At 45.0% G+C, this 27,771-nt stretch overlaps 1 protein-coding gene across 2 annotated transcripts in view; it reads right to left on the minus strand.

The window, feature by feature from the left end:
• Nucleotides 1-27,771, minus strand: part of MSH2 (mutS homolog 2) — a 799,418-nt gene that overhangs the window by 187,049 nt on the left and 584,598 nt on the right. For both annotated transcript variants that reach the window (XM_078649651.1, XM_078649652.1), the window contains one exon: nt 17,962-18,166. In XM_078649651.1, coding sequence (XP_078505777.1) covers nt 17,962-18,166 — 205 coding nt within the window. The remainder of the gene's footprint in view (nt 1-17,961; nt 18,167-27,771) is intronic.

The following is a 27,771-nucleotide window of genomic DNA, read 5'->3' on the forward strand; positions in this document are numbered from 1 at the left end:
ATGGAGCAGTGAGAAAGGGACTCATGTCTGAGTATACCCTGCCACACCTATAGTGGCCAAAAACGATACAGAAAAGGGGGTGGTGATGAACAGAGTGTCTGAATTAAGCAGACCACTCTTACCCAGTCCAAAGATCAGGGCTTGATCCATCACCGTTATTTATCTCACTGCCTCATCCCAGCTCAGAACCTGGCTATATGCAAATTAGTCTGTCCCTGGCCCAGTGCATCATGGGAACAGGGCAGACCAAACTACCAAGCCAATTCTTCACCAGAAAGGAGACAAGCTACCGGGGACCGGTTTCTGGCATTTCAGCCTCTTCGGCCCAGCTTGCTTGAATCCTGATGGAGCAGTGAGAAAGGGACTCATGTCTGAGTATACCCTGCCACACCTATAGTGGCCAAAAACGATACAGAAAAGGGGGTGGTGATGAACAGAGTGTCTGAATTAAGCAGACCACTCTTACCCAGTCCAAAGATCAGGGCTTGATCCATCACCGTTATTTATCTCACTGCCTCATCCCAGCTCAGAACCTGGCTATATGCAAATTAGTCTGTCCCTGGCCCAGTGCATCATGGGAACAGGGCAGACCAAACTACCAAGCCAATTCTTCACCAGAAAGGAGACAAGCTACCGGGGACCGGTTTCTGGCATTTCAGCCTCTTCGGCCCAGCTTGCTTGAATCCTGATGGAGCAGTGAGAAAGGGACTCATGTCTGAGTATACCCTGCCACACCTATAGTGGCCAAAAACGATACAGAAAAGGGGGTGGTGATGAACAGAGTGTCTGAATTAAGCAGACCACTCTTACCCAGTCCAAAGATCAGGGCTTGATCCATCACCGTTATTTATCTCACTGCCTCATCCCAGCTCAGAACCTGGCTATATGCAAATTAGTCTGTCCCTGGCCCAGTGCATCATGGGAACAGGGCAGACCAAACTACCAAGCCAATTCTTCACCAGAAAGGAGACAAGCTACCGGGGACCGGTTTCTGGCATTTCAGCCTCTTCGGCCCAGCTTGCTTGAATCCTGATGGAGCAGTGAGAAAGGGACTCATGTCTGAGTATACCCTGCCACACCTATAGTGGCCAAAAACGATACAGAAAAGGGGGTGGTGATGAACAGAGTGTCTGAATTAAGCAGACCACTCTTACCCAGTCCAAAGATCAGGGCTTGATCCATCACCGTTATTTATCTCACTGCCTCATCCCAGCTCAGAACCTGGCTATATGCAAATTAGTCTGTCCCTGGCCCAGTGCATCATGGGAACAGGGCAGACCAAACTACCAAGCCAATTCTTCACCAGAAAGGAGACAAGCTACCGGGGACCGGTTTCTGGCATTTCAGCCTCTTCGGCCCAGCTTGCTTGAATCCTGATGGAGCAGTGAGAAAGGGACTCATGTCTGAGTATACCCTGCCACACCTATAGTGGCCAAAAACGATACAGAAAAGGGGGTGGTGATGAACAGAGTGTCTGAATTAAGCAGACCACTCTTACCCAGTCCAAAGATCAGGGCTTGATCCATCACCGTTATTTATCTCACTGCCTCATCCCAGCTCAGAACCTGGCTATATGCAAATTAGTCTGTCCCTGGCCCAGTGCATCATGGGAACAGGGCAGACCAAACTACCAAGCCAATTCTTCACCAGAAAGGAGACAAGCTACCGGGGACCGGTTTCTGGCATTTCAGCCTCTTCGGCCCAGCTTGCTTGAATCCTGATGGAGCAGTGAGAAAGGGACTCATGTCTGAGTATACCCTGCCACACCTATAGTGGCCAAAAACGATACAGAAAAGGGGGTGGTGATGAACAGAGTGTCTGAATTAAGCAGACCACTCTTACCCAGTCCAAAGATCAGGGCTTGATCCATCACCGTTATTTATCTCACTGCCTCATCCCAGCTCAGAACCTGGCTATATGCAAATTAGTCTGTCCCTGGCCCAGTGCATCATGGGAACAGGGCAGACCAAACTACCAAGCCAATTCTTCACCAGAAAGGAGACAAGCTACCGGGGACCGGTTTCTGGCATTTCAGCCTCTTCGGCCCAGCTTGCTTGAATCCTGATGGAGCAGTGAGAAAGGGACTCATGTCTGAGTATACCCTGCCACACCTATAGTGGCCAAAAACGATACAGAAAAGGGGGTGGTGATGAACAGAGTGTCTGAATTAAGCAGACCACTCTTACCCAGTCCAAAGATCAGGGCTTGATCCATCACCGTTATTTATCTCACTGCCTCATCCCAGCTCAGAACCTGGCTATATGCAAATTAGTCTGTCCCTGGCCCAGTGCATCATGGGAACAGGGCAGACCAAACTACCAAGCCAATTCTTCACCAGAAAGGAGACAAGCTACCGGGGACCGGTTTCTGGCATTTCAGCCTCTTCGGCCCAGCTTGCTTGAATCCTGATGGAGCAGTGAGAAAGGGACTCATGTCTGAGTATACCCTGCCACACCTATAGTGGCCAAAAACGATACAGAAAAGGGGGTGGTGATGAACAGAGTGTCTGAATTAAGCAGACCACTCTTACCCAGTCCAAAGATCAGGGCTTGATCCATCACCGTTATTTATCTCACTGCCTCATCCCAGCTCAGAACCTGGCTATATGCAAATTAGTCTGTCCCTGGCCCAGTGCATCATGGGAACAGGGCAGACCAAACTACCAAGCCAATTCTTCACCAGAAAGGAGACAAGCTACCGGGGACCGGTTTCTGGCATTTCAGCCTCTTCGGCCCAGCTTGCTTGAATCCTGATGGAGCAGTGAGAAAGGGACTCATGTCTGAGTATACCCTGCCACACCTATCAGCACCGAAGACACCACCCACACGATGAACACCATCCACTCCGGATCACCAACCGACCCCTGCCCCCACCTTGTCTTCAACAAGGCCGACTCCATCATCAGCACCCCAACTCCGGGACATCATCAGCACCTCCTTCAACACCGCCACCTTCCCGGAGATCTGGAAGCACGCCGAGCTCAGCGCTCTCCTGAAGAAACCAACAGCAGACCCCACCGACCTCAAGTACTACCGCCCCCTCTCGCTTCTCCCTTTTCCTGCCACAGTCATCGAGAAGACCGTCAACAGACAGCTTGCCGCCTTCCTCGAGACAAACGGATCCCTCGACCCCTCACAGTCCGGTTTCCGAGCCAACCACAGCACCGAGACCGCCCTCATCGCAGCCACTGACGACATCAGATCCCTGCTCGACAACGGGGAAACAGCGGCCCTCATCCTCCTGGACCTCTCTGCAGCGTTCGACACTGTCTGCCAACGCACCCTAGTGCAGCGCCTCAGCAACATCGGAGTCCAAGAGAAGGCACTGGAGTGGATCATCTCGTTCTTCGCCGGAAGAACCCAGAGAGTCCGCCTCCCCCCGTTCAGATCCGAGGCCACCGAAGTCATTTGCGGCGTACCACAAGGATCATCACTCAGCCCAACCCTCTTCAACGTCTACATGAGCCCTCTCGCAGCCATCGCACGCAAACACAACCTCAACATCATCTCCTATGCCGACGACACCAAGCTGATCCTCTCCCTCACCAACGACCCCGCCACCGCCATAACCAGCCTGCATGAAGGGATGAAAGACGTCGCCGAGTGGATGAAGAACTGAACTCAGACAAGACGGAAGTCCTCATCCTGGGATCATCGCCCTCCGCCTGGGACGACTCCTGGTGGCCGCCTGCCCTGGGCAGCGCACCCAAACCAACGGCCCTCGCACGCAACCTGGGCGTCATCCTGGACTCCTCCCTCACGATGACCAAGCAAGTGAACGCAGTCTCATCATCCTGCTTCAACACCCTGCGCATGCTCCGAAAGATCTTCCGATGGATCCCCACCGAAACCAGGAAGACGGTCACCCAGGCCCTCGTCACCAGCCGTCTGGACTATGGAAACACCCTCTACGCTGGAACCACAGCCAAACTCCAGAAAAGACTCCAGCGCATTCAGAACGCCTCAGCACGACTCATCCTGGACATCCCGCGCCGCAGCCACATCTCCGCCCACCTGAAAGACCTGCACTGGCTCCCCGTCAACAAGAGGATCACGTTCAGACAACTCACCCACGCACACAAGGCTCTCCACGACTTGGGCCCGAAGTACCGAAACAGCCGCCTCACTTTCTACACACCCACCTGCCAGCTCCGATCCGCCAGCCTCGCCCTCGCCTCCGTCCCAAGAATTCGGAAATCCACAGTCGGAGGAAGATCCTTCTCCTACCTGGCAGCCAAGACATGGAACTCCCTCCCCACTCACCTACGGCTGACCCAGGATCACCTCTCCTTCAGGAAATTACTCAAGACCTGGCTGTTTGAGCAGTAGCGACCCCCCCTCCCCCCCCCCCAGCGCCTTGAGACCCTTACGGGTGAGTAGCGCGCTATACAAATTTTATGATTGATTGATTGATTGATTGCGCCTTGGTATTATATTCAGATTACCAATAATACGTCTTTGCTAAAATGTTTGAAGAAACTGACATTTCCTACAAACTTGGTTAGTACTTTACAATCTAAAAAAACTAGAACAAACAGCCCACATTTTTGAAAAACAATATTTAATATTAAAGTCATATTACTAGTAGCGCCACCCGCTTCCAAAATAATGGTGGCACACTAAGGGGCCTGCGCATCGTAAAGTTTGAGGGCCCTAAGCCCACATACTTAATAAATTAGGACACTGGCCATGCATAAATAGTTACTGAAATGGGCCACCAGCACATGTGCCCGGGCCCCTTTATTGACCGGATCACACCAGATCGGTGATGCCTGCGTTGGATGGGTGGGTGTTAAAACTGCCCCTAGGAAGGGGCTACATCATTGTGTCCAGCAGAACACTACATTCGCCCAAAATTAAAAAGAAAATCAAGTCCAACCAGTGGAAACAAAATAAAAATCAATTGGATACTACCTGGTCCATCAGTCTCTAGAGTCCATCAGCAGGACAGCATTGGAGGTATGGACTGATGACACTGGCAGCAATAGCACTTCTTTGCTCGCTTTCATAATTTAACCTGTGTGAGAGAGGACAAACGCTGGTTCAAAGATGTCGGAAAACATCTGGCGGTTGTTGTTTTGCATTTGTCACCCCGAGTGGGACGGGTATGCATTTGTCACCCCGAGTGGGACGGGTATGCTCAGACGTGAGTCCCGTGCTCTCCATGCCACTGGAATCAAGCTATCCAGGCTGAAGAGGGCTGAAAGCCCGAAACCGGTCCTTGGATGCTTGTTTCCAGTCCAGGGAGGACCTGGCTTAGCAGTTCGGGCTGGACTGTTCCCTTGGGGCACAGGGTCAAGACTGATTTGCATAAAGCTGGGTTCAAACTGGAAAGGCATGGTGAGCAAAAAAACGATGGATTTAGGCCCAGATCTCTGTACTGGGGTGAATGTATGACATTGTTCTGCATTCTGTCCATCACCTGTTGTTTTGCATTTGTCACCCCGAGTGGGACGGGTATGCTCAGACGTGAGTCCCGTGCTCTCCATGCCACTGGAATCAAGCTATCCAGGCTGAAGAGGGCTGAAAGCCCGAAACCGGTCCTTGGATGCTTGTTTCCAGTCCAGGGAGGACCTGGCTTAGCAGTTCGGCCTGGACTGTTCCCTTGGGGCACAGGGTCAAGACTGATTTGCATAAAGCTGGGTTCAAACTGGAAAGGCATGGTGAGCAAAAAAACGATGGATTTAGGCCCAGATCTCTGTACTGGGGTGAATGTATGACATTGTTCTGCATTCTGTCCATCACCTGTTGTTTTGCATTTGTCACCCCGAGTGGGACGGGTATGCTCAGACGTGAGTCCCGTGCTCTCCATGCCACTGGAATCAAGCTATCCAGGCTGAAGAGGGCTGAAAGCCCGAAACCGGTCCTTGGATGCTTGTTTCCAGTCCAGGGAGGACCTGGCTTAGCAGTTCGGGCTGGACTGTTCCCTTGGGGCACAGGGTCAAGACTGATTTGCATAAAGCTGGGTTCAAACTGGAAAGGCATGGTGAGCAAAAAAACGATGGATTTAGGCCCAGATCTCTGTACTGGGGTGAATGTATGACATTGTTCTGCATTCTGTCCATCACCTGTTGTTTTGCATTTGTCACCCCGAGTGGGACGGGTATGCTCAGACGTGAGTCCCGTGCTCTCCATGCCACTGGAATCAAGCTATCCAGGCTGAAGAGGGCTGAAAGCCCGAAACCGGTCCTTGGATGCTTGTTTCCAGTCCAGGGAGGACCTGGCTTAGCAGTTCGGGCTGGACTGTTCCCTTGGGGCACAGGGTCAAGACTGATTTGCATAAAGCTGGGTTCAAACTGGAAAGGCATGGTGAGCAAAAAAACGATGGATTTAGGCCCAGATCTCTGTACTGGGGTGAATGTATGACATTGTTCTGCATTCTGTCCATCACCTGTTGTTTTGCGGAAAACATCTGGCAGCACGCTGGCTGAAGCCATGTCCACAGTATGGAGTTATGCTACTCAGCTGATGTTCCAGGTGATTCATGGTTGGAGTCAACAGTTCAAAAGCAGGGTGCACCAGGAATATTGTCGGAGCCCATCACGAAGCATACATTGGTGGTGTGTTTAGCTCGCTAAAGACAGTCTTGAAGTTTCTGCTGCAATGCCTTCCTATCGCCTGGAATCCATCGGTGAGACGGTGTCAAGTCCATATCTCGAGTTTGTGGAGGATCCTTGGATGAATTGCCATTAGACTGCGTGTGGACTGTGCTGGGGCTTCGTGTGTGCTGCGTCAGGGCCACTGCAAAACTGCTGAGCTGCCTTGCAAAGTGCCTAGCCAACCGCAGAGGTAGACGGGCCCTGGACAAGACCTACTTCGCCACTGCGATGAGGATGCAGGTGGGATGAGAAGGTAGTTGCTCGTTGACTAAGTCTACAGGTGGTCATTGGAGTTTCTTGCCTGTAGTTATGACAACAGTGTTGAACTCCACTCTGGTTGTTCCATGCTCCATAGGTGGCATTGATGACGCAGTAGACTGGCTGGCATGATGGGGTTGCAAGTCGTATGGAGAACCTTTATGATAGGTGGCGACAACGTACCTTGATAGTCACAGGTATTCCTTTTCAGGTAATTGACAACTAGGAGTGAAGTTAGCCAGGTGCCTATGTCTTTCTCTGTAGAGGCATCTGTATTGCTCAGCCTGGATACTGTGAGGGGCTGAATCACCAGTTCGAGTGTCTGGATGTTTACACTGGGAAGTGTTGGGCATATAATCTGTTCGCACTTGATTGCGGCTTATTCTCTGTTCTCTCGGTGTCCTGTTGCTAGGTTGTCATCTCATTTGCCCGCTTGTCGGGATGGATGCATTCGGTCAGCGGCTTGAGTCCTCTTAAGCAAGCCTATTAGGCCTGGCTACTCTTGATACTCCTTTCTTCTTGGCCAGTCGTCCGGTTTCCCAGTGTGAACCAGTAGGTCTCACTTAATTCTCCTCTTTCTTTCTCCTTGGTGCTTCAGCATGCACCTTCCTGCTGCTTATGCTGGCGTGACTTCTCATTGCTCACGTCTCTTCTTCTTCTTTTGGGTGCAGTGGTATACACCTTCTTCAGGGCCTCTCACTGGTGGACTCACTCTATAGTCCGGCCACCGGCCTCAGGTGTTATGCTCCGGCTTGATGATGATCAGAGAAGTTGCTGATCCACTTCTCCTCCTCTTCTCAAGTGATGTGCTGTGTGTTCCTTCTTCAGGGACCTGCTGCGGTTCCTATTCCAGGGTGCATCCTTTTCTGGGATCTTCTTCCAATGGCAGCAGGGAGCGGTGTTACTGACATACTTTCTCTGGGTGGCGCAACACTTGTGCTCCTAGGCATCCCTGCCATCAGGCATGGTGGGTGCGGGGTTCACGGTATGCCTCGAGGGTGCAGGATGATGTGTTCCTAGTGCCGTGACCACATTTGTGTCGCCCTGTGCTTACGTCCACTTTCGGTTCTGGTTCCGCTTTCCTTGGACCTTCTTCTGCTTGGTTCTGTGTCCATCTCGCAGTCTCAGACAGACAACGTGATGTCTCTGGGGTTTTCAGTCTCTTTAGTGGGTGGCACTCGGTGGATTGAACCTCATGATAAGGGTGCCTTCCTGGGATGCTTACACATTTGTCATACTGAGGCAGCATCAGAGCGCTCGCCTGCCTTTTACTGCTCAGCTCCTCCATTTTGGCCGTTTTGTAGCCATGGCAGTGGCCTGCTCTTGGTCGTGTGGATTTGCAGGCTTGTGCAACTCTGATTTACCTGGGAGCCCTTGCTGGTGGTCACCGGCCAGTTATTATCCCCTTTTTGCAATCCCTGTTTTGCTTCACGGCGTGTTCACCTCAGAAAGGTTAGTCTGCCTGATCGTGCTCTGGGTGCCGACGTGTTACCATTTGGGTGCCTCCTCTCTTTTTTGCTAGAGTGATCCTATTATTGTTTATTAGTAGCATGGAGGTGCTGGGTGTCGGAGCCTTCCAGTCCGCCTAATCTCCCTCACTCAGGTCTTTTTCCTCGCAATGCTTCTGTTCTTGCCGATAGGTGTAGGTGTTCAATTACGCCGATGACCTTCAACTCATTTTCAAAATTTCTCCTTCTCCCTCCTCTCCTCTGAATGTTCAATCAATCATGATCTTTATCAGTGACTGGATGAACCTTAACCACCTTAACCTCAACCCCGATAAGACTGAGCTGATGCTCACTGGCGGGGTCTCCAGTCCCTGGTCCTCCTCCTTTTGGCCCTCTTCTCTGGGTTCCTCTCCCTCTCTTTCTGTTTCTTTTAAAACGCTTGGTATTAGAGTCAGCAGTGACCTTTCCATGCACTCTCAAATCAGTGCGGTGGTATCATCCTACTTTCTTAAGCTCCGCATTATACGTAAAGTCTCCCGCTTTTGCTCTACTGCAGCATTGAAACTCATCTTACTAGCCATGGTCATATCCCGTTTGGATTACGGAAATGCTTTGTATGTTGGTATTCCTGCATACGAGCTCCGCCGTCTCCAACTAATCCAGAACCAGGCTGCCAGGTTAGTCTACAAATTCCCCAAACACTACCATGTCACCCCACTGTTAAAAACATTACATTGGCTTCCGCTTTCTGAACGCTCCCTTTTCAAATTGGGATGTATGATTTTTAAGGCTTGTGTGCTGGCACAGCGCCTGCCTTTACTACTTCCAACTGAAAGCTTACATCCCCAATCGGGACCTGCGGTCCTCTTCTAAGCACCTCCTGTGTGTTCCTAGTTTCAGAGGGAAAAAACATGGTGGCATGAGCTTTTATTTTTGCCCCCTTCCTTTTGGAACTCTCTTCCTCTCAGCATTAGGATAATTGGTTCCTATATGGATTTCCGCAGGGCCTTGAAGACTCCGCTCTTTACACGAGCATTCGCCGAATAGGCGTCACCCCTGCTCCTCCCTGGTACTCCCGTCCTCAGCGCCAAGAAACCATGTGGACTACGAGCGCTTTATAAAACTTTTAACTTTAACTCCAGTGCATGGTTCACCGTGAGAGCTGCAATCTCATCGGTTCTCCGCTGGATTAGTGTTTTCAGCTGCTTAGGTACTCTGGGCATTTACATTCTCTGTATTCTGGACATTGCAAGGTACTGCTGCGCTTCTGAACGACTCTCTGTGGCATGATGGTTGAGCTGCAGGACAGAGACCCTTTACTGGGTAGAGGATTTGACCTAACGGCTAGGGCAGTCGACCTAGAATCTGAGGAACCGGGTTAGAGTCTCGGCAATGACGCTGAACATCCTGTGAGTCAGGGCAAATCACAATCTCCCTCTGCCTAACAAAAATTAATGTGTCTTCATGTAACGCAACTGGTGCTATGTAAAGCGCTCTGATACCAGATACCGGGTCAAGTTCACGCTATATAAAACTCTTGTGGTGGGTTATTGGTGCAGCAGGGCTGCTGTAAGCTGCAAGGAAGGGTTACTTTTCTTCTGCCAGCGACATCAGGAGGCCAGCAGGGAGTGCACTGAGCTTGGTATTCCTGTCATTTTTGTCTTCCAGTGTGGTGCTCTTCCCATCGCGTGGTGCAAAAAGTGTGGGGGGCACCTCTGGTACTGCCATTTTGCTGAGGGTGTACAAAACAATATCATCTCCACCGATGATAGTTACAGCTAGTGACTAGGGGGCGTGCAGCACTCCTCGCACCTGTGACCGAGGCAGGATCCGCTATCACTGGTTCTCCGACCCTGTTCAGGGGAGTGGGCCAGCTTTCAGCTCTCCTCCTTCCTGCTGGAGGGTGTTGGCTCGTGATTAGCAGGCTTGGTGCTGGAAATAACGGGGTCCTGTCTTCCTTGTTGCGGGAGCGTGCAGCCACCAGGGGTGCGCAGTGTCCAACATGCCTGTCTAGGCTTCTACTTTTTTAAGTCGCTGGAGGGAGTACTGCCGCTGGGGGATGTGAAGGGTTTATTCCGCTGCACTGCAATGTCAGATAACTACCAGGTGGTGTGCAGTGGGCTTAGCTTCCACGCGGTGGCAGCAGTTGGTTTACGGGGGGCGCACAGCTCTCCTCTGCTAGTCTCTGGTTTCACATCTCGGTCACCATTACAGCAAAGGGGGCAAGGCTGCTCCCGCTGCCGTTTGGACTCCGGTGAGTTGTGTGGAAAATCTTTTTTATATTGCATACAACATTATGTGAGGGGTCAGGATTCCGTGGCCGCCCGGCACATTCTCGGCCAGGCCTTCTCTTCTGGCTTATCTGCCGGGGCAATGCACACTTATCTCCAGTGCTATCCACACAAAGTATCCTTTCTGAGGCTGCCTCTTAGGGCTGGTAGGTTTTGTAGGAAAGGTGCTATGGCGAGGACTCTGCAGTGGCCTTACTTTTACACTATTCATCATCTGGCAAGCAAACTTACAGGCAGCAAGCGGCCACCACAGGGAGTGTGGTGTCTTCCGTCCCTGGTCCCAGCCCTTGTGTCGCTGATAGCACTTGCTCTCACTGGGCAGTCTATAGGGGGACACAGCAGCCCCAGTAGTCCTATTCCCTCACAAGACTCCAGACCAGAGCACAGTGGGCTGGATGGAGGGCATATGGTCAGCGAACCATTCCTGCTTCATTATGGCAGGCTGTCTTCCATGCGGTGGTATGTGATCCCAGTCTGCGGGGCCGAGATGCACCCTTCCCTTGCCCCTCAGTGATGGTAACGACCTCCATCCTCTTCATGGGGATGAACGCTGGCTGCCCCCATGTAGAGGGTAGCAGCCTGAATCTGAGCTAGCAGTGTCCCCGGTGGCAGGCGGATGCCCCTTCCCCATCGTCAATGTAAAGTCGTAGGCCATAAGTCCACAAACGTAAAAGTGAGGACACGGACAATGCATAAGCGGTTACTGAACTGGACCATGAGCACGTGTGCCCAAGACCTTTTATTGACTGGGTCACCTGACCACTAACTTGTAGGAAAGGCAAAGTCCTGCCAGTAGAGTCAGGGAGCAGCAGGCAAGGAGGGCAACAAACAGAAAAGCAGTCCTTCCAGAAAAGCAGTCCAGTTAAGCCCTTTAAGCAGCACCTTCTGACAGAGGTTCAGTTTAAGTGTCAGGAACAATTTTTAAAGCACCGATTTTTAAAACTGGTAAATATATTTATTATCAGGATGCTTTTTATTAGTTATGTGCTTTGGGAAATGGGTATATTGGTCTACGTGTCAAAGCATTCATCATATCTGCCCTGGGAAAAAACTTGGACATTTGGAAGTTTTAACCTATGAGCCTACCTTATAAACTGTCTTTGATTATAAACCATACTCGCTGAATTGACTAAATTGCACTAAAGAAGTAATGATTGAACCCGGCAATTGCTATTATTATTGTAATTAGCTCGTCACATAGGATTTTGATCTGCTTTTAAGACATGGACAGTATGATGTCGTTTCATAAATGTTACAGGCCACTGACTACAGGAATGGGCATCATTTAGACATGAGCCTCTGCTCTTTTAAGTTATCTATTAACTGTGCTGTTTTTATTGTGTACTTTTATGGGTTAATCTTTATAAAGTGAATTGAATTGATTCAGAAGTGTCTGATTTTAGAAGGTCAGAGATCCAGTACATATACCCAAAAGTGCATTTGATGTACGGGGTGACTTCAAAAGAACTCTGATGTGCACAAGGATCCCTCTCAACTCAGTCAAGTCTGTCACGCCCAGCCCCTCCTGGTTTTCTGGCTGCCTACAGAGAATGTGCAAAGTGTAGCTGTCACCCAGCCCAGACGTGTACTGGAGAGGCTGTTGGGCATAAAGGGCAGTATAGTGAAATGTTCACTTTATAAATTTCGCTTTTCTAAAACAGTAATGTTAAATCCAACTTCACCAGTAAGGAGGATTTATCATTACCATTCCAAACATATCAACCATGAGAAGCTACTCCTCTCTGATCAGGAATTACAGCTTAAAAGTATATTAAGGAATCCCAAATGCTGGCCTATGAGAGGGGTAGGCCTCAAAGTAGTGAAAAACGAAATAGTCTCTTTGTCACTACCACGACATGCAAAAAATAAAGGTACATGTCCTACCTTTTACTTACATAACACTTTGCTGCCTTTCTGGTTACTTGGGACCTACCTTAGGTATCACATGTATAGTAAAAGGGGAGATTAAGGCTTGGCCAGTAGTTATAAATGCCAAGTCAAAGTGGCAGTAGACTGCAAACACAGGCACTGCAGTGGCAGGCCTGAGATAGGTTCGAAAGGATATTTCTGTGGGTGGCACAATGAGTGCTGCAGGCCCAGTATTAGCATTTGAAGTACAGGCTCTGGGTCTATGTATACCACTTTACAAGGAACTTGCCAGTATAACAAATATGCCAATCAGCTATACACCAATGACATCATGTTTAGGGGAGAAGCGCAGGCACTTTAGCACTGGTTAGCAGTGGTAAAGTGCTCAGAGTGCTAAGGCAAAAGGTTGGGGGAAAGACCACCCTAACAACGACAGGTCTAACACCTGTGTTAGATGGGTGTGGGGTGGGTGTTAGCACTGCCCCTAGGGGCGGACTGCATCATTTAGTGTCCAGCAGAACGCTACACCCATCCATGTTTAAAAAGAATTACTGAGCTCATGAATTATTATATTTTTAATAAACCACATTCTTTTATCTATAATAATAGTTCAAGCCTTTCCAATAAGAGAAAGCTTAAATTGATTGCAATATAGCTTTAAACTCTCTACTCCATCAAAAACAGACTTGCTTCCAGATATAATGCATTTCCCAGTCACCTATTTTCAAATAATCGTTACTGTTTAATAGGGCAAACAAACCTTGACGAGGTAATGGGTGACAGACAAGCATAATTGTCACCGTTGGTTAACACTATCAATGGTCATCTTCAATGCTAGAAGACTTATGGCTCAGAACTGTAATTTGTGTGTACAGGAATAGTACTGTGATCTGCATTAGCTAATGTAGATAGATAGTTTCAGATTGGGTTGCAGATAAGTGAATGTAAAAGAGGACACTGCTAAATGAGCTTACGAAGCACCACAGGTGTAGGTTAACTCTTTAATTAGGACTTGTCAGAGAGGTTTAGCAATTTTGCAGAGCTTATACCATCTGCACGAAGAAGAGCAGGAACTGAGGTACGCAGCGATTGGTCTAACTGCCACTCACATGTTGATTCACCCACATTATAGCTATTAGCTGTTTTAACACTTGAATACTTAATGGTTTGTGATAATAAATCTATGGCCTCTCCTGAAGCCACAACTTCAGGAGTGATCTTCTAATCTCTACAACACAGCATCTTGCTTGGTGACAACAATTCATGGCATTCCTGGTATGGTGGGCAAAAGAACGATAGGTTGGAATGCTACACTTAGCAATTGCTAGAGGTTAGACTTATTACAAGCATTCCTCTCATCACCTTTTGTATCGCAAGGGTATGCACAGATGTGGATCCTGGCGCAATGAGTGCTGTAGCCCACTAGTAGCATTTAATTTACAGGCCCTGGAAACATGAAGCACCATTTACTAGTTCATGTACAATTAAATTAAATTTGCCAATAGGGTGTAGTCCAATGTTACCATGTATTAAAGAGAGCACAAGCACCACTCTGTAGCAGGGGTAAAGTGCACAGAGCTCTAATGCCAACAAACAAGAGCTCTGCAAAAGAAACAATTGATGAATGGAATACTGAACAATGCCAGCATTCACCCCCAGTCACAAGGATCTGGGTTTAATCCATCATTCTTTTGCTCACCACACCACCCCAGTTTGGACCCAGCCATATGCAAATCAGTCTTGACCCAGTTCCTTAGCGCGAACTGCCAAGCCAGGTCCTCCCTGGACCAGAAGCAAGCATCCTGGGACGGGTTTCAGGACTCTAAGTATGAAGGGTATGCCCAGAAATGGGTCCCGTGCTCACTACACTACTGGATTCAAGCTAACATGGCTGATGAAGGGCGATGCCCTGAAACCGGTCCCAGGTTGCTTGTTTCCGGTCCAGGGAGGACCTGGCTTGGCAGTTCGGGCTGGACTGTTCCCACAAGGAACAGGGTCGAGACTGATTTGCATATGGCTGGGCCCAAACTGGGGTGGTGTGGTGAGCAAAATAATGATGTATTTAAACCAGATCCTTGTGACTAGGGGTGAATGTTTGCATTGTCCAGCATTCCGACCATCAATATTTTCTTTTGCAAACAAAAAAGAGCTCAGTAAAAATCAGGGAGTGAAGGCAGAAAGTATAGGGGAATACCACGCCAAGTATGTCATGACTAACAACACTCCACCCTTTTTCCTTCCATTGGGCGAGACTGGTTCTACTGCTTCTAAAAGAAGGAAACTTTCCACTTCCTGCAGACAATATTCGGATGTTAACCAGGAGGCCTGAAAAAAGATGCTAGTTTGTAGAGCACAACCATTCCAGACATCCAAGAGGATTTACACATCAGTGGTACTCTTGGTCCAGACAGATTGTGGAAAGAAAGCTTTCTACCCGACTAAAATTAGGTGAACTGGGATGGCACTGAAGAGGGCAGCAGATCCTCTGGATCACAGGGACTTCTGAACTCAGCTAAGGTCAGGAGAAGCAGCTTGTTTACCTCCCTGGAGGTCCTATTGGGAAATGCTGAATGGTGCCAGAGGAAGCGGTGTTGCCTGTCTCGGGGTTTGAGAGAAATGATGCAGAGACTCTGAAAGTCACACAAGCTTTCATCGGCTGGAACAATGGGACTGGTCTCAAAAGTATTGCTTCAATGACACTCGGTGATTCTTTGGTGACCACATCCATTCTGTACTGCTTGAGAACTGGTATGCAGGAGGGATTTAAGAAGTTAGTGCCACCAAACTGCAAATAAATGACTTTCTCTTTGGTTCCAGCCTTGAGACACAAAGATTTGAGCCAAGTGTGCTACTAAATATACAGTAAAATATTCATGGTTCTAGCAGAAGTTTCAATAAGGTACTGAGACATCCGCAATTTCAGCCCGACTACTTTTGGTCAGGTTAAACAAAAACTTAGATTCCTCCCTGGGATAGCTTAAAATCAAACATCAAGTAAACTTATTCCACAGGTACAACCTCCCGTGGCTCACAAGGTTGTTATGATTTCCTAACTGAAGGAGGAACCACCAGATTTTAACATCTTTTTCGACCAGGTTTCAAGAATTTGTTATTGCTTTTCCAAGGAGCAATCTATGATTTGAAGAAAGAAAATCAACCCACAGTTTTGGGGAATTCTCAGCATCAAAGAATATACTGTCAATAAGAGCCCAATATCTATTGTCAAAATATTATGGGATGGCTAGCTGAGAGTGTCTTGAGATTTCTTGAACCTGTCTGAAGACCCAAGGTTTGACAGCCAGAGCTGGCTTTTGCTGGGAAGTAGAAGTTAGCATGAGAGCACAGATGTCCTCATTCTCCATCCAGAATGTTGCATATCAATGGGTGACACTCGAAGGTCTTCTGAGTAGTAGCTCACGGCTGGGTACTGTTCTTATGATCCCTGGTGCCCGAGCCAAAACCCAACCCAACAGGACCATAGGTCCCATTCAAGGCCAAAGAGTATTTTAGGTTCATAAAGGACAGGCGATTTTTCAAGTCATGCAAGGATTTTTTTTTTCTCCAGTATCCTAATATACTGCATGTGATGGAACAGAATAAGTGACGGACTCCTAATATTTAAGGAAAGAGCAATCTAATGCAAATAACTGCATGAGAAGTAAAAATAGTTCACTGCAACCTTGGCAAATCTGCATTGATAAGGTAATGCGACCACCAAGAATTTTTTGTAAATACCCACCAGGGAGCTCATGTGAAACCAAATGGCAGCATCACAAATTAAAAAGGTTATCATCCTAGGACTTTTGAGCAATCTATATCCTTCAGATTGAAAGACAGAATACATTTCTATTTCCTGAAATACCTGCTGAAACAATAAGTGGTCTAAAACAGAATGGAGGCAACTACCTTTCTAGCTTTCATGAACTATCTGGACTAGCATTCCTTTCCACTTAAAGTAGGAAGGACAATATCCACAGCACCTCCTTCATTAACACTTTTGCACAGGGGGCGGAGGGAAAGTAACAGGTGAACGCTTTCTGGAGAATGGCAACCCATTGCCTGAAAAAAGAACTCATTGATCCGAAGTAATCTCCCTCAGCCTGACACGCATGCTCCACAACAGTATTGTGCACCTCGGCGATCAACCCGATGCCACTCTGTACCGGCCATCACTTCTGTCTTTGGAAAGTAGGAAGCATAGTCGAGGTTGTTGCATTTATGTAGATTAGCAAGGTCTACTGTAAGCAGAGCATCCACAGTCACATAATGCATTGGTAAGCAGATGTTTGCCATATTTTGATTGAAACTCTAATGTAGGCTGTCTGTTTTAGCTCTGCAGAGATTCTCACATATCGAACAGCAGGTCATTGAGCCAAGTCTACACATAACATGGGAAAGCCAGTTGATCATATTCATGCCTTGGGATAACAGCCCTGCGTCCCGTATATTTGGCAATGGAGGGTATACAGCCCAACATAGTGCCCATCTGCAGTTGGGAAATTTGGCATAGCAAGAGCAGCCAACTCAGAAAGATTATTAGAGTAATGTGCAATCGGAAATGAAGCACTAGAAGCCAAGCTTACTAACTCAAAACTTTTTCAGCCCTTGGCATCAATCTGTTTAGACTCTAAATAGAAAGGCTAAAGAAGTGCAGACACCTTCAGTCAGCAGTATAAGATGAACTGGAAAAAAAATGGATTTGAGGGTGTAGGCCTGTGCTTGTGTCTGCATGGCAGATTGTGGTTTCCCCCAAGCTATCATAAAGCATATCTTTAAGCACTTCATTATAAGTGGAAAAGGGGCTTCAATGTGCAAGCCTTCACCGTAAGAATTTCAGTGAAGTTGTGGCTTCCACGTAAGACAGAGAAAAACTAAACTGCTTCTGCAGCCATCACAACGGAAGTGGATGATTAATGTTTCTCTGGGGGCAACCAGAGAGATCAAAAGTCTTCATTTTCACCGTGTTTTTACAAATATATTACGCCCCTTATGAATGGACTAGAGGAAAGTGTCGATCTGATTTGCTACTGTAATTTTTGTATAGTTTTGGATTGGGTTCTTAAAACAGCGCAACCAAATGGGCTCGTCAACAAAGAAGATGGCAGCTCGCCCTCTTCTTGGTGTCTGCAGCACCAACTATAAGATACATGTATGGAAAGATCCACTAGCATCAGTCATGAGTCAGACACCATAGATGCCCATGTTGGATGTAGTAATGTACTGCAGCAACACTTGGCTTCCACCAAATTGCGAGGGTTAACACCTGAGAAATTGTTGGATTTATTCCGACATCTGAAGATACTTCAAGATGATGACTCAGTGAAAAAAGATGTATTCATTGTAGATAGTACTGACAAGTCAGTTAGTTGAGAACGTTCCTTGACATTCACAAATATGATTTATGGTATTTGTAATAAAATTCAGCTCAACTGGTTTGACAAAACCTTTGTTTACCACAATAGAAAATAATTTTTTAACAAAATACAGACTACCTTACCTGAGTATGGAAGCAGTTTCTAACATTTCCGCCATAAAAGTTGACACTCCCTTCATTTGGCTATCCCCGGCCCCAACACGAGCCAGAATGCAGTCCACGATGCTCACCTCTGCCGAGTCGCATGGAACAAAGCAACCAATTTGGGCCATAAGAACTATCACGCCAGTCTGACGGATGTATGTTGATTTACCTCCCATGTTAGGACCTGAAAAATTGGTCAAAAATAAAGTATTTAACATACATTAAATACCTAGATATAAAGAATATATGAAATGCTAATCCGATTTTTTTTTGTAAATATTTGTATTAGTTTCAAAGTATCCAATAGTCACAAACATTTGTTTTCATACATTTCAGTTTTGTTACATCAGGTAAATGAATACAGAACGATTAATGGCGATTCAGTCACTCGCGTCAAGAGTATACCCACCATGGATTGTCATCTCTATCTCTGTAGTCGGAGAGACACACAAGTCCCCTCGATATGTGTTCCATTTGCTCCAATTTTTATCCCACTTCCTGGGACATCCTCTAGTTTGAAACACCTCCTTTACCGCAATCATGCTTTTGTCTAGTTTGTTTACCCAATTCCTTGTCGATGGTCCCTCTGCCACACCCCACCTCATCGCTATTGCATGTTTCACTAATGGGAAATCTGATTTCTGAGTTTACAAAATTAAATCAACAGTCTGTACTGTAATAATACTCAGTTTACTAATTATACAGCATCAAGAGAAAAAACTCGCTGCTGGTGGACAAATGCAGCAACATGAAATTAAATGTAAAGAAAATCATATAGGGCAACATAGGTTAACTTTAATACTAAGGAGTTAAAGTTCGAACAAGTATGGGGTGATTGGTGGGTACAGGAGTCACATATGTTCAGAACCCTGAATCACAGGGGACCATCACCAGTGTAAAGGAATCCTAAATACGGCTAAAGATCATAAATTGTATATTTAAAGGCTCTGCGTCTATGTGACTGTGGAGCAGCTTCAGAGCGTCTGGGTCAATTACCACTATGACTTAATAATAATCCATATTTGTAAAGCACACAATCACCCGCAAGGGTCTCTAGGCGCTGGGGGCCGTCGGGAAGATTAAGCAAGCTATTGCCCAGAGTCACATGGTGCTGAGCTAATCTGCCGCTGGTGCTGAGGATCGAATCCGTGATCCCCAGATTCCGGAGTCAGTCGCCCTAGCCGCGGAGCCACACCTCTTCCATTCCACTTACAAAAACAGAATGACTAAAAGCATATCTATAACACAAGTATGAAACTAAGACTCTACGATCATTGTGGTCTTCAATGTCTTCTCAAAGTATGAAAGGATTTAGTCTGCTCATAGCTCCAGCAAAGTTAATTCCATTATATAAAATCCATAACATCAAACATTCGTCCACCCAATCTAATTGTTTCAAATTTTGATTGTTTGAATCATGTGTACCAGCAAGAACACAAATTACGGCTGTGATTCCACTAAAAGGTCTTTGGCAATAAATGGTGTTTTTCCCTGGACACTATATTTTGAGCAAATAACAGAACATTTACGATTCGTAAGCACAATTCAATTAGATTAATCCTACACAGGGTACACATGCTCTTTGTCTTAGCTTACAACAAGGCCTGAATCCTCTATTCCAACTGTTGAGATAAAGCATGTAGGAAAGCTATTAGAATAGCCCTCAAATTAAATAAAACGGCACTGAGTATGGCTGTCCTGTCTTAGATACTCAAATAGTGAACAATGTTACTAATCATCAAACATTTGAAGTAACAATTTTTCACTACTTGAGAGACTTGATTTTTCATGGAGGGATCAGAAACCAGCTCCTAATGGCCAATGTCCTCACAGACTAGACTCCTTGTAATAGGTCAACAAAATGGTGGTCTGGCTAGGATGACCACTGTCTTGACTAGTACTTCAATTTTAATCCCTTTTAGGGTACACATGCTCAGCTTTAGCCTGGACTGAATATCCAGGAGCACTTTTGGATGGACTGTTCTCCTCCCCTTCAAAGCTTCAATGCATGCACCTAAATAGTGAAGCGAGTTGGGGATAGTGATGAGCCATGAGGGACCCAACAACTAGGAGAAACCGATCTGGAATGATGCTAGTAAGTTTCACCAGCAGTTACCAGTCTTTTAGAAGGAAACATCACCAACTTTTGGCCAGATCAATTATTGGCTTAACTTCTTTAAGCAGATCCTTTAGCAGTAAGTGGCGATCTGCTGTTTATAATGCATCCGACCCAACAAAATTAGGAAGACCACCTGCTTCTCATCTCTACTCCACAGAAGCCAATCTCAGATGTTCAACAAAGGCTTATTCAGTTCAATAAGGAGACCCTAACTTATGGAGGTCACCTTCTCCATTGCTACACCTAAGCCCCCATGAATGTACACAAAAAACAACAAACGGCACAATATTTTATAATTTTCCTGTTGAATCCTGGTCAGTGGTTGTGGAATGGGGCGTATATAATGCTGGTGAGATGAATGTTTAGACAAATTCTGGAGTGTGATAACTTGGCCAGAAACACTTGGTCTAGTAATAGTAGATTTAATTCCTTACTCGCCTTCTCACTCGTGGATATTTTCATCTGAACAGTGAAGCAGGCCTTTGGACAATCTTCCAAAAACACCCATCCCACTTCCAAAGTATCCAACTCCTAGCCAAAATCGCTAATCTCCAGAAAAGAACCACTATCCACAGATCAGCAGAGAGCCACAAACATGCCCACAGAGACCGCCAAACATTTATAAACCTTCCACTCTGTAATATAATCAAAAGAAGAATGACAAAATTCTACAGGAAAAATTTAAGCACCACTGCCAAATCAGATTATTAGTTCAGAGCCATCCTCGAAGTCAATAATGAAGAAAACACACTTTCGAAGCGGTCAAGCACTGCTTCAAACCCTTTGCCATAGCTTTCAAATGTCACTCCATAAAAAAAGGAAACACCACACCACCACTAATAAATGATTACATCATTAAACATAATAAATATTATGGCATAAAATTAACATTTTTAAAACGTGATGGGAAACTTCCCACCACTTCTCGCTCAAGTACCCCATGGTACATTTACAAACTTTTTGACAATGGAATCACTAGTGAGTGTTTCAACTTGCTAAAGGCAACCTCATCACTATGAACACTTAAAATGAATGATCACCCCTCATGGGCATTTTTAGCAACTCTTGTCTCACTTCCATTCTTCCTTCCTCTCTGAAAATAGGACAAATTATTCCGATAATTAAAAGAGCCACAATGACCCTGATACATGTTCCAAGTACTTGCTGAGCCCCACATTTTAAGAAAAAATCCTTCAGGATGCATTTTTAATAAATGTGTACGTTGCATAGAGCAACAAACTTCAACTAGAGGTAGACAGGCACCTTGTATACCCGCCCTTTGAGTGAAAGAAAGACCTATTGAAAAGGGGCATATCACCAGACCTTACAAAGTTAAATCAACAAACTAAGTCTTCAGTTGCACTCACTTTTTTCCAGCTTCAAGAGCATCTTGACATCAAAAAGCGAATTGAATCCTACAAGTTTGGATTCATCTATGATGGAACTAAAGAAGTGTTTGATACAGAGGGTAAATCCAGACAATAGATGTAGGCCCTTGCTGAGAGTGGCTGGGTTGGGGAACACTATTTATTGTCTCTAGGAATTGGTATTTGCAAGAGATTGGGCCAGTGTGAACCACAAAAGTCACTAAACTAACCTGTGCTTGACCCTCTGCAGCAGGGTCGAGGTAGGCCCAGTTGGTGCTGGGCAGTTGCAAAGAAGACCTCAAGACGTTTGTGTCCACATAGCTCAAATGAGAGGTCAGTCAACTGACCCTTGGAGTCACTTCTAGCATCCTTTTAGCAGATCCAATCATCCTTCTTCAGACAGCAGGGCAGTCCTCCTTCTGAATCTTCCACAGGTCCAGGAGGTTCTGAGGGTGCTAAATGTATTCCCAGCACCCCATTGTGGGGGAGGGGTCGGGATCTCTGGCCTACTCCCAAACTCGATCTGGCCAGTTCTTCCCTGAGTTTGGCTCAAATCTGTTTAGAGGAATAAAGGCAAGGCCTAGTGTCAGGTTTGTTTGTGTGTGCTATAGGCAGGATCCTTTGAAGTGTAATCAGGGAAGGGCACAACTCCTCCCAAACCATCGTATCAGAAAGACGTAATACATCTACACACAGGCCTCTTTTGTTCATGGTCTGGAAGGAATACACACCACACGAGAGCCATTAATAGCAACGTGACCTTGGACACTGGCAGAAAGGCGCCTTTAGTTTGAGCAGAAAAATGCCAACGTTCTAAAAGTGAGATTTTCAAAGCTGCAACTTGAAATTTGACTTTAACATTAAAGAGGAATTTAAGTTAAAATCCAAAGGTGTGGAAGAAGGATTTTTCTATCTGCTCTCAAACTGAACGTACCATCGATTACGTGTAATGGTTTAAACCAATGTTAGTCTTTTTTTTTCTTTTCTTAAAAACTACTGTATGTAGGAACAGGAGCCATAATACATTTACTACACAGAAACATATTCCAAATGACTGCCAAAAAACATAGTTAATCAATCTTAACTATTCAATAGGATCCTAGCTATCAACCCCCATGAAATCCAGATACAATTTGCGGTTGCATACTGGGCGGCAATAATCAAACATTCTCTTTACACAGATTAAGACCGACTCTCATACTCAATATCTCATATTGCACAAGTATAGGTTTCACCAATTCCTTCTTAACCTTTTATAGTACTCACATGTGGGTTAAGACATGATCTCATCTCTCTTTCCCCTACAATACATTCATGAAGGTTCGAATTCTCCTTGTTCCATCTGGGGGTTTGATTTCTTATGAATAGGATGCCAAATGGAAACTTAATTTAAAGAGTATGCAAATAGTATATCCAGATTGGAAGTTGTTTGGATCTTGAATCATATGAAATACTACGCTGACCTGAGTGCAGAATATGATTTACATAGGTCTCAGTTTTTTCGCTTTTAGCAATTGACATGTACTAGACAAATATAAGAAGCTGCTGAATCCTATACCAGAATTTAACCCTGTAAAATCTAAACTGACCTACAAAAAAAAAATGGGTTGAGCCAAACTATACCCTGCTTTGGTGGTGAACACTCCTGGTCCTTTAATTATGTCTAGGTCTAAATGGGTAGGAGATTTAGGTGAGATCAAAGATGATGATTGGTGAGATGCTAAAATGGCTGCTAGGGAGTTGCCAATCTCTGCAAAGCTCAAGATGATTCAATTCAAATACTTTCATAGGGTCAAATATACCCCAGACAGACTATAAAAAGAGGAAAAGTCAAACTTCTGGATGTAAGAGATGCCTTGGGGCACTGGGCACTCATGCATATCCTCAAGAGTGGAGAAGCGTTAGCCGCAAGCGTGGCAGGCACACACAAATAAGTAAAATGGCATGTCAATGACATTTTACTTATTAGCCGCAATGTGAGTGCAGATAGCGGGGCTGAATCCTGCTATTGCAGGATTACAGGTGCCTCTGCAGTGCGTATATCTGGATGGCCAATGGTTTGCTACTGCCAGCCCGCCATGTGCACTTTAGACCCCGCAATCCCATAGCTGTAGAACAGCCAGGGGATTGCGGACACATGCCCCCAGCCTCACAAGGAGCACTTGGTTAGCCTGCTCCCACCAATCCTGGAGCAGCTCTCATGCTGAGAGCAGCTCCAGAATTGGTTGTTGGAGTTCCACTGAGCAGGAAGGAAGTCCTTCCCTTTCCTGCTTGAGGACGCTGATCGTGGAGAGAAGTGCCACATCTGTTGGAGCAATATCTATGGTGAGTTTGGCGCCGTCGCTCCTCGCCATATTTTTATGGTTGTATGTCTAAACAACTACAGCCTAAACCACGACTTCCTTAACCACAAAAGCCTAACCACGAGTTATTCTTAACCACTACCTTTTTTAGCACGACTTCCTAAACCACGAAATGAAACACCTCGTGTTTGGCCATTAGATGGTACTATTGTAATTACAATACTTCTTGCGTGAACCACTCGTAAAAAAAAACCCAGATCTAAATGTACTATGTTAGTATGCTTTGACAACGCATACCATTAGCTCTTTTTTTTATTTATCCTTTTTTGTGGGGGGGAGACCCCCCCTTATTTTCCCTTAATTCTGAGGAGTGGCGTTATACAGGAGCGGAGGGTAGGAGAGACTCGTGGTTTAGGGAAGTCGTGCTTAAGGAAATTCGTGGTTTTTTAAAGTTGTGGTTCCGGCTTTGTTGTTCAGGTAAGTCGTTATAAAATCTTCGTTGTTAAGGATGTTTCCCAATTTTTATACTTCTAGCTGTCACTGTTGGCATCCCTGAGGAGCAAAATCTCAATAGTGTTATTTTAGGGATACACAGTGATTAGGGTGAGAATAGTGGTGACAAGTTGCTGCTTGCAACAGGATAATAGCAACAAAAGAGACATATCCCACCATTGGAGGACGGCTGATTCCCCCAACGATATCATAATGGCTCATGGGCATGAATCTATGTGTGGTGGCGGAAGAGTAGGTCTATAACCAATGTTAGACTATGGAAGAGTGAGCCTTGAATCAGTAAAGAACAACTTTAGGAGTTTGTCTCTGCCAAGACATGTAAACGTTATGTACACATGTCCTACTTTTTAAGTGCAATGCACCCTGCCCTATGAACCTGAAGTGGCTATTTTCGGGGTGACATATAAGTACTAAAAAGGAGGGTTTAGGCCAGGCAAAAGGTTTATTTTGCACAGTCAAAATGGAAGTTTAAAACTACACACACAGACTCCCAAAACAGGCCTGGAGACATGCTTTACAGGGCTACTTTGGTGGGTGGCACTATGAGCGATACATTCCACTAATAACAGTTAATTTCTGGGTACCTGCAGAACAATGTACTTGCCCTTTGGTAATGATATTTCTCATTGAAACTTTATCTAGCGGTATGCAGACAGAATATCGAGTTGGAAATATCTTGACACTAAAATATCTACAACAAGAATATCGTGGTCAAGAATATCGAATTTAAGGGAAAAAAATATCGTTTTCAAAAATATAAAAGCCATTAATAGTACATGCAAAAATTTAGTTGTTTAAAATATCGATTTTTAAATAGTGTTCTGTATTTTAGTTTATATTTTAAATGTATGTGATCTATGTTTATTGTATAAGTATTGTTTATGTTTTTAATGTGTGTTAAATGTTAGTAGTTATCAATATAATTTTAATGTACTTTTGCCTTTTTTAGTTCTGTAGCAGGGTGTGTGTTTATAGGGGAATAGGGTGGGAAGTATTTAATTATAATAAATTGACTATTTTTTATTTATATTTATTTAATTGAGATTTTATAGTGTTAATTGTGGGAAGTAATTTATTTGTAAAATAATTATTAGTTAATTAATATTAATTAATTGGTACTTAATTACGGTAATTGTGTAATTCTTTTAGGCGCAGGTTGTGGGGGTTATAGGGGTACAGGGTGGAAATTCATTTATTTTTGATTAATTTATATTATTAATTGATTGAAAATGAATTATGCAAATGATGTAATTAATTTTAGGTGTAGGTTGTGGGGTTTATAGGGGTAAAGGGTGGGAAGTAATTTATGTTTAATAATTAGTTGATCATTAATATTAATTGATATTTAATTAGATTAACTGTTTATATTTTTTGTGTGTGGGTTTTACTTTTATAGGGGTAAAGGGTGGGGAATAAATTAATTCTTACTTTTCTAAATAGTTGTTAAATACTATTCTTTTTTTATTGAAAATAACAACTGTGTAATTATTTTTTTTACAGTTTAATTTTAGCTGTGGGTTGTGGGGTTTATAGGGGTGAAGTGTGGGAAGTTAATTTATTTTTGTGACTTTTAATTGGTACTTAATGGTGTTAATTATGGAAGTACATTTTTTTAAATTTAGACGTAGGTTGTGAATTGTGTGATGTTAGAGGGTAGGAAATAAAAAAAAGTAAATTTATGCAATGCGTGCATTTTTATGTTTTAAATGTCAATAGATTTGACATGCTGAAACTTAACTCCTGGGGTCAGTCTTATCACAACCTGTTATTACTGGGTGTGGTAAAACTTCGAGAAATGAATAATTGTGACGCCTGTGAAAATACGTGTTTGTGCAGAGCCCACAATTTACTGGGGCAATTGTAATGAGCGCAGCAGTCTGTAAAAATATGCAAAATCAAAAAACATCAATAGGCCCCCCTGAAAAATAGACAGGATGAACTGATGTCACTAGATGGTGCCTTTATGAAATCAGGTCATCACATCCTATGTGTGTTTTTCAGTTTATCAATTGCAATACTTATGGACCAACCACCAGCCACTGCTGGGACTGAAGTTTTACAAATCCATTGAAACGTTTAGGGATATTTTACGGGATGAGAAATCTTGGAAGGAGCTTTTCAAAAGAAGCACATTTGACATCTAGAAAAAATGCAGGTTTGTAAATCAGACAAGATTCTGAGTCTGGTGCTCCAACACCCTTCTCTCTCCGAAATTGCAACACCCACAATGCAATGCCATTCATTAGTGAAAAATAACTGTCTACACTTCTAACCCGAAGAGATGACAAGACCCTCGCTAAAGTAAGTACCATCAGGGCATCACTCATCAACCAAATTACCCACTTCTTCTCTTGATCATCTTTTTATAGCTGTCAAAAGACTGTGCAAACTCCAAACTAAAGGCTCATACATGTGCAATTTTCTGACAAATCTGTTAGACTCAAATTTCGAAATTGCCACATTTTCCACCACAAAATCCTAGTCCTAGAGAAGTCTACCCGATAATCTCATAAATTGCTCACTCTTCCCATTCCCAGACTCCCCACTACAACCCTCCTAGTCACAGTCAAACCTTCCTGACAGTCCCATCCTTGTCTACAGTCTGTAGCATGCTTTGTTCATGAATATCCCTACCTGCTAGTCACTCCCATATCATTATACCATATTCTTGGTGCCATTGACTTCTGCTGCATGGTCTCAACTGTCTCCTGAAGTCCTCCTAGCTGTGGTTATCCCCACCTGCCAGTCTTGCACACCTTTCCAACCTGCTCTATTCATCAGTGATGTCCACACATCCTGGTTATCAGTGTCTCTACCAGATTCATCTGAGTAGAAGCCTCATGCATATCAAATCGATTTTCAGATGTCTTTAACAGCTAAGACGAAGATAAATAGAATAGCACTACACTCAATTTATTCAAGATGTTTTTGATAAAATTCTGGGGATGCAGGGTGGGGAGTCTCCATTAAGCTGTTCTCAACAATCCAATGTGCGGTGAACAGAAAAGTTGATGAGAACAATTGTGACTAGGCTGAAAAAAGATGCTTCACATTTGTGATAGCGTCAATGAAGCCTTTTCAGTTCTTAAAGGTATGTTAAGAAAGGAGTTTATCCTACCTCTATGTTAACGAATTGGGACTGCAATGGAAGCAGAGAGATTGGAAGTGATTAGTCACCAGAATGGGTTAATTCAGGAGAGTCAATCTTTTTGAAAACAACTCACAAAGCTGGCGATCCTACACATTCATACTTTTTCCAAAAATAACTAATATCTTCACCTGAATTCAACCATCATTTCCAATATCGACAGTCAATGGTAAGACTCATGGGCCTCGACTCTGTGAGGAAATCCTGCACTGTTGTAAAAAGCTTCTAGACACTTGGACTTGGCATGCCTCAGCTACTGCAATGTCCTCTACATTCACCTTCCTAGGAAACTCAATAGGCAAAGTTTATAAAACCAAACAGAAAGCAAATTATTCGCTG

This window comes from Lissotriton helveticus, chromosome 6 (assembly GCF_964261635.1).
Source record: "Lissotriton helveticus chromosome 6, aLisHel1.1, whole genome shotgun sequence".
Taxonomy (NCBI): Eukaryota; Metazoa; Chordata; class Amphibia; order Caudata; family Salamandridae; genus Lissotriton; species Lissotriton helveticus.